The sequence below is a fragment of the Excalfactoria chinensis genome, chromosome 18 (genome assembly GCF_039878825.1).
Source record: "Excalfactoria chinensis isolate bCotChi1 chromosome 18, bCotChi1.hap2, whole genome shotgun sequence".
In the NCBI taxonomy this organism is placed as follows: domain Eukaryota; kingdom Metazoa; phylum Chordata; class Aves; order Galliformes; family Phasianidae; genus Excalfactoria; species Excalfactoria chinensis.
In genome coordinates, this window is record NC_092842.1 from 5,346,387 (window position 1) to 5,358,699 (window position 12,313).

The following is a 12,313-nucleotide window of genomic DNA, read 5'->3' on the forward strand; positions in this document are numbered from 1 at the left end:
AATTTTATATTTACAATTATAGATTCCAACTCGTTTTTTTTTTTAAGGGATATATTAAAAGTCTTCTCCTAGCATAGTTTCTAGTCAAGAACAGAAGGAAACAAACACTGCACCTTCGGTGAGGGGATCGAGCCTCTTCCCACTGTTCCGCTCAATCAGCACAGTGTCTGCAGCATAGAGCACCACTGGACCCCCGCCAAAAAGCAGCAGGAAGAGAAAGAAAGAAAAGAAGTGCAGCTCTCGTTAGTTGTTTGTTTTATTTCTTGTAGCTGGTTGGTATATTCTAGCTTTAAAGACGAGTAAATGCATTTCAAATGCACTTGTCTCTGCTTGTCTCACTGTCCTTTCAACAATGTTCTACTGCAAATAATTAGTTTCACTTTAATCAGAGTTTTCCTCCATCTCCTAAACAGCATAGCAGAAAATACATCATCATAATAACCGGTTATCCCAGCCATCCATACCCATTAACAAGGCTCTTCCTCACTTACATTATATCCAGAATTTGGGATAGACAAGCACCCTGGATCACCCAGTACTGATGCTCTTCTGCACCACGAGCAATTACTTTACACCCAGCTATTCTGGTAGTGAAACCAGTGAAACTTACTTTTGGATAACCTCCCAGAAAAGTGTTCAAACTTAATTAGAAAGCATCAAAAGATGGAGAATCTGTCAGTTCCCCGGGTTGCTTTCAGCTCATCATTCTCACAGTTAAACGTTGTAATTTAATTACTGTTTTCAGTGCATTTGATTACAAGTTTCAAACCAGTTCTTCTTAAGAGTTTCTTCGCAGTATCAAATAACACTTTCAAACACTTTTCTCCCTATTAAGGTACTCATACACTGTAAATCTCATCTCCTCTCAATCTTCTTTTTGATTAACTAGACAGACTGAGCTTTAAGATTCTCATTCAGGTCGTGGTTGCACAGATATAATTGTGAGCAAAACTTGACTTCAAATGTTATTAGCTATATTAAAAATACATGCAAGTACCAGACATTAAACATTTTTGCCTGACTCTATTGCAGTGATTCCACACTCTTCATTAACAGTCAAACCTCATCCAAATCAAATCCAAAGTGACAATTTGAGTTTGCTAACATTGTGCTAAGTTCAGTATCCACTGGCAAGCAGAACATCTATCACTTCACACTGTATTCCAAGCAATAATTTCTTACACTCTAAGTAGGTTCTCTAACTATACGACTATGGGACTGCTGGCTGTTCTAGATGGCGATGGCAGCTGTACAGGTCGTGTTTATGAGCTCTTTTCCAGTAAAGAAAGGTTCCTCTCTAATCAAGTTATAATTCATTCCCACTGGTGAAGATCAAGCTTAAAATCACGAAGCTGCTTTTTCACTCGGTGCAGTGCAGTTTGCTAAGTTTGTGTTCTCTAATTTGGCAGAAGAATGAATTTGTATTTAGGGGATGAGAAAATTGCTTTGATCTGAGAATCACCAAACAGATTTAGAGATTGATTTAGAGATCTAGAGATTGAAATCATCAAAAATTTAGACCCGTGCCTAGTACTGAAGCAAAGTTACATACAGCTGCTCAGAGATACTTGCTGGAATTTTCTCTCTATCATTTAGGAAGACAAGGGTTCATGTACTGAAAGATGGGATTTCAAGATTTCCAGGTTAGCTCAAGGTTTTGAGTGAAACTGAACTACACAGAAACATGATTCGTCTGTCTGGTGACTCTGTTGTCTTCAATTTTGATACTGAATGTATTGAGGATGTTTGGGGAAAAACACTGGAGGCTTTCACCTGCTGGTTGCAATCACACATAAGCCTCGCACTGCTTACCAACATGCCTCGGAATGATGCCAGATGATTGCAGCAGCCGTGCCTGCTCCTGATTTTCAGGGAAGCCTTCCAAAATCCAGCCCTATAGAACAAAATCATGAAAGCCTTATTGGTGCTAGAAGAGAAACCCCCTGAAAATAGCACTAAATATCATAGAATCATAGAATTACTCAGGTTGGAAAAGACCTTGAAGATCATCAAGTCCAACCGCAGCCTAACCGGTAGCCTATCTCTTAAAAAATATCCACGAAACAACACCACAACAACAAACCTCTGCTAAATCATATCCCTAAGTACCACATCCAAACGGCTCTTAAACACATCCAGGGATGGCGATTCAAGTATATCAGTGCTACTTGCAGAAGAATGGCCTCATTCTCTATCACAACAGCATAATATTTGTTACAGATGCCAATGAGAGAAGAACACAAACACGAAGCACAGTGTAGTGGCACGCACTATAACCACCACCACAGTGCAATGGGCACTTTTGTCTTGCAGCATAAATGGTTTTCTTGCTTTGTGTTTTTTCTCCCCATGCTTGCCTTAAAAAAGGAAACTTCTCTCTTGAATAAAAACAACCCCAAAACAATTTCCACGGTTTTGAAATATTCAAAAGGATACCAGCCCACACTGTGGATAAAAAAAGAGGCTAAACAAATCTAAAGACAGATTTAATGCCAAGAACACTGAGGAAAACATGCACGCTTTCATTATTTTCTTAAATTATACAGGGAAACTCACAGTAATGGAACCGGCGTTCCCAAAGCTAATGAAGCAACAGAGCAAAAGAAAGGAAAAAGAAAAAAGAGCCTTTTGCTCCCTTAAGTCCTTGTTATAGCCAGCTAAATGTTGGATTGAGCATCTTTAAAAAAACATTTACGGATCTGCAAAACAGGAGAGAAGAGCAGCAGCCTCACTCCGCTTCTGCGTGATGCAGTATTTGAGATGCAATCACTTCTCAGACTCAAGGCTGAATCTTCGGGACTCTCTGATGTTTTGTCAGTGCCTTAAACACGTGCCCTTATCACTACATCCCGTACCCCCAAATACTACATATACTACTGCATATACTACAGTAAATGGGAAAACCATCTTTGTACTGAAATAAGACGCTTTAATATTGCATTAGATAGCAATCATTCTCATCTCCCACATAAATTTGAAGCTCTGCCAGTATGGGGTCCGAAGGTTTTAGAAGTATTTTCACATATCTCCATGACTTCTGTAAGAGGAAATTGGGACATTCCAATTATACACGAAAATAGAGTAGACTACTTCAAATTCTTTAATTAGCCTGGTTTCAGGAACATGTCATCCTGCTGATAGCTGTAGAAAATAAGAGCCTTAAGAAACCGCCAGCCATTTTTGCCACTCCCAGTGTTTGCTCTATTGAATTAGAATGAACCGCTGCCTAAGGTCACACAGGTGCTAAGAAATCAATTTATCCCTTGGGACTCGCAGGAGGCAAGGCTGCACAGTATTTCTAGCAGTATGAAAGGAACTTCAGTGCTAGTTCTGAATATATTGTGTTTGTATGGTGTACATATAGGCTCAGATCCTCTTCTTGGGAGAAATGGCATCAGAGGTTGGAAGCCAATAAATCTATGCCTATTTACACAGCCTACAAATCTGGCTCATTTTCTTCACTCCAAGCACGATGCTTTTGGAAACTAAATAGAAGGGGAGAAAAAAATAATACAAAAATAATACAAAAATATCCACAAAACCATTGCTTCTGGTGTCACTGCAGCTTACTGCTCAAAATCAACTCCTGAGCAACAGGCAATAAATACAGAAGGCTATTTTTTTAACAGTGTGAGCTTCAAGATGCTTCTATGCTCATTTCAAAGGTCCTTAAATCAGGCAATAAGGAATTTTATAAATGAAAGTTTTTGCAGTGCAATAAAACATAGTTCAACAAACAGCTTCCTGCGGTAAAAAACACTTCAAGGCATAAAACAAAAGCATAATAAACACACGCTACAAAAAATAGTTAGCATTTTGGATCTTATTTGCAAAGGTCTCTAAGTTCCAGGGTACCAGTCAGTCCCTAATTAGAATACATTATCCATCTACTTGACACTTCAGTGAAATGTCTATTCCACCACAGAGCTGCAGCTTTGTTCAGAACAGGTTTATTGATATTCTGCTGCATTCCCTCTCCATACCCCCAGTGGCTTGGTTCTGTTTTATCACACATCAAAAAGGCCGTATGCTCAGGGCACCCCATGCACAGCTCAGAGCTGGAGGTCTGAACAGCTGCAAGTAGTATGGTATCACAGGAGGGACAAGCTCCAAGCAGATGTCACAGATAAAAAAAAAATATATTAAAAAAAAAAGAAAAGAGTAAAAAGGAGTGTGGCTTGGGAACCAGCAAGAGGAAGCAACACAGAGCAGAGCAAGACCTGACTTAAAATATGCCTATCATGCTTTATGCAAACACTGGTCTTTTTTTGCCCTCCTGACTATCATTAAAGTGTAATTAGTAACTTCACATGGTAAATTTGCTTCTTTAAGAAGTCATCTATTTTTTGTTCTTGATAGCAGTAACCTTACATCCAAGCATGGATTGCACTTTATCACATCAAGGGTTGAACAAAGGCTAAAAGTGAAGAATTCCACTGTGCCTTACTCTGTGGTCACCGGCTGCAAACCTCCATCCTTTCTCCCACAAAGTCTGCTGTAAATACAGCTTTCTGCTGGTGCTTTAATGCCAGGTGAACGCTCCTTGGAGACCCATGCCACACTGAAATTCAGTGACAAGGAAGTACACTCAAAGCCACCACTTTCCTCTCCAGATTTAAGGCATCTGGAGAAATGGCAAACCTCAAGGTCATCCTGAAATGCAGATCTCATTCCTTCACTGGCACACTGCTCTCAGCTGTTAAGACCAAGCCTACATACTTTCACACCTTCCACCCCAATGATAATGACCTAGATATTCAATTCTCTCTTGTTATTTGACCAGCACAGCCTTAAAATGTTTTAGAAGAGACAAAGCTGTGACTGGCTTGGAGTAATGAAAACAGCAATGGGATAGCACACAGATGTGATGCTGAATTACATGGCACCTCTGAAAGAAATCTTAGGCAACCATAGGGCACGACCAGCTCTGCCCTTAGGAAAACAGATCAGTGCAACAGATGCTCCACATTATCATCAGTCAGTCGTTGTGAAAAAGTACTCCATCTTTCTCTGCCATCTGAAGAATGAGGACAAACAATAATGCAACAAAATGATGTCAGTAATCGCTCTGCCAGGATGGATCCCAAACTGCCAACCCAGCTCCTGCAGCCTGTCAGCATTAGGAGTACAGATGATGGAAGAAACTCCAACTTTACCGAATTTTCCCTTAGGAAGAAACCTCATGTAAAGTATTTTTGTAGCTGTAGTTAACTATGAAGCTATAAAAAAGCCACATTGTTCTTAAATAAATAAATAAATAATAGGCCTTCACTGTCTTGCTATGGAGTTTCACAGAAACAGCACAATCTGTCATGGCAAGCTCAGAAGAACCAGTAGCCAGTGCTTTCTTTCCCTTCCATTTCAATGGTAGTCATCAGCCACCCTTCTGATTTGTTTAATACCAATCAGATGTAATTCTGCCACTATTCACGTGCATCACCAGCCTAACCTTTGTTTCCAGGTGGTTTAAGGCAGGATTAAGGCTGCTCAGCTCACTCACACCAATTCATCATGTAGCAATCTCCTCACCAGCCTTCCCCATTTCCCTTCTCAGCCCCAGCACTGGGAGTTAGACAACAGCCAGAGGTGCTATAACCAACATGTACTAACCCTGAAAGATGAAAAGTCTTCCTATCAACTTCCCAAGTCCCAGGTTCTAACATAATGCTTGCAATAAGTTTTCTGTGTGTGCTGGAAGACCTACCCATCTGATCCCTCGCAGTCCTAACGACATTTGTATTAGAAGAACACACAACAGACTCCAGCAGAGCCGTTGATCAATAAAAATGTTCTCCTTAGAGAATGCCTGTGACATCTATAAACCTGTGAGTGTCAAAACAATGGCACAAAAAATCCTCTATTCCTACTGTCAGTGGGATGAAAGCTGTGCAATTAATGCCAACCCAATGACACCACAAGGAGAAATAAAACAAACAGCTGGTGGTACTGTGTCCAACATCCAGCTCCTCATCTATTAACATTTTCAGTAAAAAAGCTGACTCATGCTATGAGAGAGATGGCATAAATCTGCTCAACGAAGAACAAAATCCACTGCATTACTTCCAATCATACAGGGAGAATATGGCAAATAAAATCCCTAGATCCCCACTCCCATGGAGAAGACATGCACAGGGTGTGGAAGTTTTAGCCATCATAGATTACCCTCTATTAAATAAAATGGTTTTAATACCAATCTCTACTTTGAGAAGTCAGTTATGCTTATTTCCTAAAAATAGCTGAAATCTTAACCTTGGCTAATAATACAAATTTCATTCTTTCTGAATGCCAGGGAAACTTTAGAAATAAAGGCTTTTGCTTTTGTTGCTCCTGTAACACATCCAGTGCTGCCAGTTCCGTGTTGCTCTGATAACAACAGGAGCAAAATGTGGGCAGGACGCCATGCTGGCATCTTAACCATTGTGTCACTTCATTCAGGACTTTACATGACTTGGTACTTAAATTTTAAGAGCCACTTAGAGCAGTTTAGAGTATCTAAATAATTCTCCATGTAAGCAAATATTGGTGTAATTTTATAGTGCAGAGTTCGACTCATTGCTCCAAATCTGCAGATATTCAGCCCCGCTACCATCAGTGGGATCCATACCTGGTAGAAAACAACAACCTACAGACAAGCCAGGTTTTTGCTTTAGCTTAATGACTTTTCCTCAGTAACATTAAAGGCCAGCAGGCAGAATTTTAAATTCAATTCCCACACAAAGAGTGGATTATCTAACGGGATAGGTCACAGTTTAGGGACTGTTAGTCTTAAGGCATTGCTGAAGGAGAGCAGCGTGCCACCTATTTTGCTACAGCTATATTTCTGCAACAGATATATGACACAGACAGATGTCCCCTGGCAAACCTGCCAGGCAAGAACAATTTAAGAGATTACATTTCCAGCTATTCATTACCATCCTGATCAAGTTATCCTTTCCACAGTTCATAGGCTGTAATTGACCATCTGATCTAGCTTACACAAGGCAGGTCCAGTCAAAGACGGCTCCACCAGTGGCCTAAGCTGAAATAACTGACTTTGCATTGAAGCAAAAGACCTTTATGGCAACCATTTCCATTACCGCAGTTGCAAAAGCAGAAACTTACAGGCAGGGGCAGAAAACAACACTTTGAGTTCTTGCTAGTTTTGCTTCTTTTTCTTGCTAGTTTTACAGATCCAGAAACATGGGACATAAAGGTTCAGCATGTTCAGTTTCTTTTGGATGTGATGCTGGAACAACTTCAAGAAGCAATTTTCACACTTCAATGAAATATTAATTACTGGCCCTGCTTTATTAAAGCAACAAGGTAGAGGATGATGTCGAGGAGTAACACATTTCAGTATAGCTGTGAGCTTGTCACATCCCTGCAAGGCCGGGAAGTACCAGCTGGCCTATGACCAACAGCTGAAGAGACAGAGCAACCCTTCTAAACACACGCACTGTTTGTCTGGAAACGATGCTCAGTCCTTCATGAGTGCAACTCCCGCTTTGGACAATGGGCTTTTTCCTCTCAACAGTACATCAAATAATACACAGCATTATTCTGGCACTGTTTAGAAAGAGGTTTTTATCCTTACAGATTTGTCTCTTACAAATAATCCTTTATAATGGTCTGACTGTAGTGCCAATAAACCATAACAACACCTGAGATTTTAAAGGAAACACATCAAAGAGGTTTTGCTTTTGTTAAGTCAAGACATTAATTTCAACCTATATTAATCTACTTAAGGTCTCTTTCATACTGGGGAGTGGAAAGGGGAGAAGGAAAGCCACCCATCTGTGGGTACAACCGAATCTATGTAGTTGCCTATTTGTGTAATTAACAGCAAACATATTAATTATTACGTAGAGAAGAATATATTCAAATTCAGTGTTTGCTCACAAGAAGAGAACAAAAGACACTGTAAGAAAGAAAGACAAATGAAATGAGTAGCATTAGACTCTTCCTCCTCTTTTCCTCAATAAGAGTTTAAGCCTTAACATATCTATTTTTATATATTTTCTGTTTATCTGTTTTGTCCACTTCAACTCTGCCAGTTGCCCCAGGCAATCAACAAAGCAACGCTTGTTCAGCCTTTGATCATCTCAGTGCTAAAAGATTAGCATATGCATACTCTCATCCTCCCCTTTATCCTGTTAATAAAGCTCCAAACTCCCTCTGCTGATGTTCAAGAAAGCAATCCACTCCAGAGCCCCCAAAGATTTGCCCCCATTCCCTCCTCTGCTCAGGACTCAGAATGCTAACGACTATGCACGAGTTGTGTAAGTGCTTATCCACCGGTCCTCTGAGGAGCAATTCTTACTTGTTTGATGCAGTCCACGTTTGACAGACGTTCCCGGATCAGATTGGCCCAAAGCGCGTTGGGAATTTTCTAAAGAAAGAAAGAAAGAAGAAAAAAAAAAGGCTGCATATTCACAATTGAGTTCAAAAGGAATTTTATCATGCAGGCGTATTGCGGTGAAAGGTGAGCTGAGATGTCTTCTTGAAATAAATATATAAATAAAACCGTGTAAGCCCCAAGTCGTTAACATAATAGATCAGAGAGTTAATAAAGGCATAAAAATCAGCGCTGAAGGTAAGCTGAGCACACCACTGCTTGCCCAAGCCCACCTCCATGTACTTTGCACACTAACATGGAAGCAGCGCCCTATTTTGCACACTGACTACCATGTTGGACTGGCAAAGGGATCCATAAGGATCTCACATCCACAGGTAACTTCTATTACAAGTATCTGACCCACTATGTCACGTCAGCGCATGCAGCATTAGTGAATTAACAACACTCTCCTTGTAGGAAATCGTTTTCACTATCTTGTTAACTTAGGCCTTCATTCAATGCCATACTCAGTTAAGTTAGCCAGGTTAACTTGATAAAGTATAAACCTTTGGCACTGCTGGTCTGAGTCAATGAGCATTCAACTGAGCGCTCTGCCTCAGCCTCATTCATTTTGCCATCACTTAGGAAAAATGCTGCTGTCAGTTTCTCTACCTCCCAAAGCACAGAGTTATCTTTCACCTGACAATGTGGACTTTTTCTTACAAGCACTTCCATAGGTTGTGGGTTCCCATCTCTTTGTCTAACCAAATAGACCTAGTCCTAAAATAAAGTGTAAGCTTAAATTGTACTAAGGGATGTAAATAGATATGGTGGAAGCGTGGCAGAAGGTTTCCTAGCACCACTAATCACGAAACACTTTCACCAGGAGCACTGAACACACTACCACACGAGCTCCTACTTTAAAGTAGAGCAGAGAAAGCACTGCAGAACACACTACAAAAAGCAGTCCTTGCCCAGCAGTGGAAGCAACGAGGTGGCCCGGTCAGGTGGTATTTTCCTTGTTTTGTTCATCTCTGCAGTCCCCAGGCCTCAGCTCCTGTGGCAGTGTCAGCCATTCATCAGGCAGCATTCGTGCAGGTGAAAGAGAGAAAGGGAAAGGAATCTCCGCATCTCCTGAAAGTCAGCAGGTCCCACAGGATGGTGCGTCAAAGCCTCCTGCGGTCTCTCGCTGCTGGAACCTGGGTCTGTGCCTTTGAGTCTGTCACCTTCCAAAGGTGCATCATGCTGCTATCAGAAACAGCCAGCGTCTTGCTTACTTCTTTGATGTGTCATGTCAAGACGGGCTAGCAACTGCCAGGGGTCCACTCTGCTAAGCTCTGCCAAAGCAATTTAAATTATACCACCTTCTTTCAGTGCAGCGGTATTCTTAGCGCTCTTTTGAGCAGGGTTTATGGCACAAAAACAATCCAGGTGACACATGGGTATTTCTGTGCTTTAGCTACTTCTGCTCTCTGTGGTTCAAACTCAAGTCTCATTTCCTGGGCAGTTTTCCTCCCGCTGAACAGCAGCCTACAAAATCACTTTCAATAACTGGCTTGTAGAACACTCGATTATTGCATTAGAAACCATTAAATCTGATGCATACGTAGTACTATAAAGTACATTTACGTATTAATATGTGAGTACATCATGATAAAGTGGGACTTCTCCTGCCAGGAATCTGCAAGAATGGAAATGCTACGTATACATCTGATGACTGAAGCAATGTATCTTACTGAAGGCACTCCAAGCCCGTCCCCAAAACCAGCTTGGTTAATGGAAAGACACGCTGCTTGAAACATCAAACCTTCCAAAAGGTACAAGAAACTTGGCTTAGCATTTTGAAAATCAGGAGTGTGTCCATTTAGAGAAATATACACAAAAAGGATAGGCCTTGTTTGATTTTTTGTTTCTAATGCATACATAAGATTGAAACAGTTCCTATTCGTTTGTTCTTGAACAGACTAGAACACTGACCATGCATAAAAAAGGATGCCATGGGTTTTCCTCTCTTCTATGTCTTATAAGAAATCATCAGGATATGATGCCACTGTAGAGCAGTTCTAAATGAAGCAGTAGTGTACAAACAACTGTAACTCAGTATTGAATTAAAAGCACACCCTTCTCACAAGCCCACATCTAGCACAGCTGTGTCAGCCTCTTACCTTACCCATCTAGCAGGAGAAGTGAAACATGCAGTAGCACATCATTAGACTCCAGTATAGGAAAAACCTGAAGGTGCTTTCTATTAACATTATAATAACTAGAGATGAGGGAATAATTTGCAATGATTTATCAAAAAATGTAGCCTCTTTTTCTGTTCATGGAATATTTATTGGTAGCTCACGGTTCCTCAAATTTACTGAATATTCAAATATTTCACTTCTTTTTTGGAATACTTTTACATGCGGAATGATCACATTTTGCTTTGAACAGTCAATATTTAAAATTCACTACTTCAGCTGTGCTCATTAGTAAGTGGCCAGGTGTGTGAGTGGATGATTGCATGTCCACATTTAAAAATTGAGCTAAAGAGAATAATCACATCCTTTAAATACCACGAATTCTTGTGCAGGTAAAACTCAAATCCTATTTTTTTTTTTTCCCCTATTAGAATTGAACACAACAGAGCTGAAAGCACAGCTACAGGGAAGTAAAACCTACGAACAAATATTTGCAGACCTTTTTGGAGCATGTGCCCAAATCTAGCAACATTGGCCTACTGACCCCCAAATGAATGACCTTTGGCACTGGGGTTAAATTAGCCCCAGAAACCCTATACCCATAGAACGCTCTTCTAACATTAAACTGTGTCATGTGATCTTCACACTGGACTTTCAAAACCAGTCTTTTCTTCTTTCCATTTATTAAATTGCTTTGGCCAGCAGTACATCATTTTAAATGCCCTGGATGCATCAAACATTATATAAACAGCTATTGTTCTGTTCCTGAACAGACATTCAAAACCTATTAGTGCTAATGGATGTTACGTATGCTAGAGGAATCAAGTTCACTGCTTGTTTCAGAAGAACCTAGGGTCAGTTACTGCAAAGGTAGATGTAGCCAGCAGGCACGAAACAGGAAGAGAACAAACAGCTCTTGAGACGATCCTCTGCCTACATTTTAAGTTACTCTGAAGGTTCAGTTGATTTAGAGGAAGCAAGGAGTTCCCTCCTAGTTTTAGGAGTTACATATAAAGGTTCAAATCCGTGCACAAGAACAAAAGAAATGAGCGTGTGATTTAACATTTAGCATTTAACATCTCAAAAACAAAAGCAAACTATACAGTGCTGAAACACCAACAAACTCTGCTCTTCAGGCCCTCCTCACAGCCCTCACTACCTGATTAGCCTTGACATTTCTGCCTTTCATCTTCCACACCATCCATCTTTCTACACCAAATAAGCCCAAAAGGACAGCCTTGAAAGTACATCTGTATAGCCTGAAATACATTAATAATTAGAGTAATTAAACCAACGGGAATTTTTGTTTCAAATTCTCCCCCATCTAAGCTGAAATTTATGAATCTAGTAAATCAATCTCCAATAATTAGAACTAAGATTTCAAAGTACATACACTCAGTAAGAATCATTTTCTACTATCACTGCCAAAAGCAAAGCTTTTTGCCAGCAAGTTCCATGATTTCAATGATGTCTTTCCTCTCAGATCCTTAAATATATCGCTTGAGGTACCTCCAAACTTCACACATTAATTCAGTGTAACAGACACTACTCAGTTTTCAACTTAGTTTTCTCAGGAAACCAAATGAAATTACTCTGTCTGCCACCTCAGCAAGTTCTAAACCTATTGGCCAATTCAAATCAAATTTAGTAGGGAGACAAAATTCTTACAGAAATTCTTTCAATTTTTATGAAAACAAGTGATGAAGGAGAAAAGCAACCCAGGGTGGTGGACTTGATAGAAACAGTCACAGGAAAACACACTGCTTTCAAAGAAAAACCTGGAACAGAGCAAATAGTGCATTTACAGACGGACAAA

General features: G+C 40.2%; 1 protein-coding gene across 3 annotated transcripts in view; it reads right to left on the reverse strand.

The window, feature by feature from the left end:
• AK8 (adenylate kinase 8) overlaps nt 1-12,313 on the reverse strand; it is a 61,096-nt gene that overhangs the window by 42,565 nt on the left and 6,218 nt on the right. For all 3 annotated transcript variants that reach the window (XM_072352427.1, XM_072352429.1, XM_072352428.1), the window contains 3 exons: nt 8,300-8,368; nt 1,813-1,894; nt 114-185 (listed from right to left, as the gene is read on the reverse strand). In XM_072352427.1, coding sequence (XP_072208528.1) covers nt 114-185; nt 1,813-1,894; nt 8,300-8,368 — 223 coding nt within the window. The remainder of the gene's footprint in view (nt 1-113; nt 186-1,812; nt 1,895-8,299; nt 8,369-12,313) is intronic.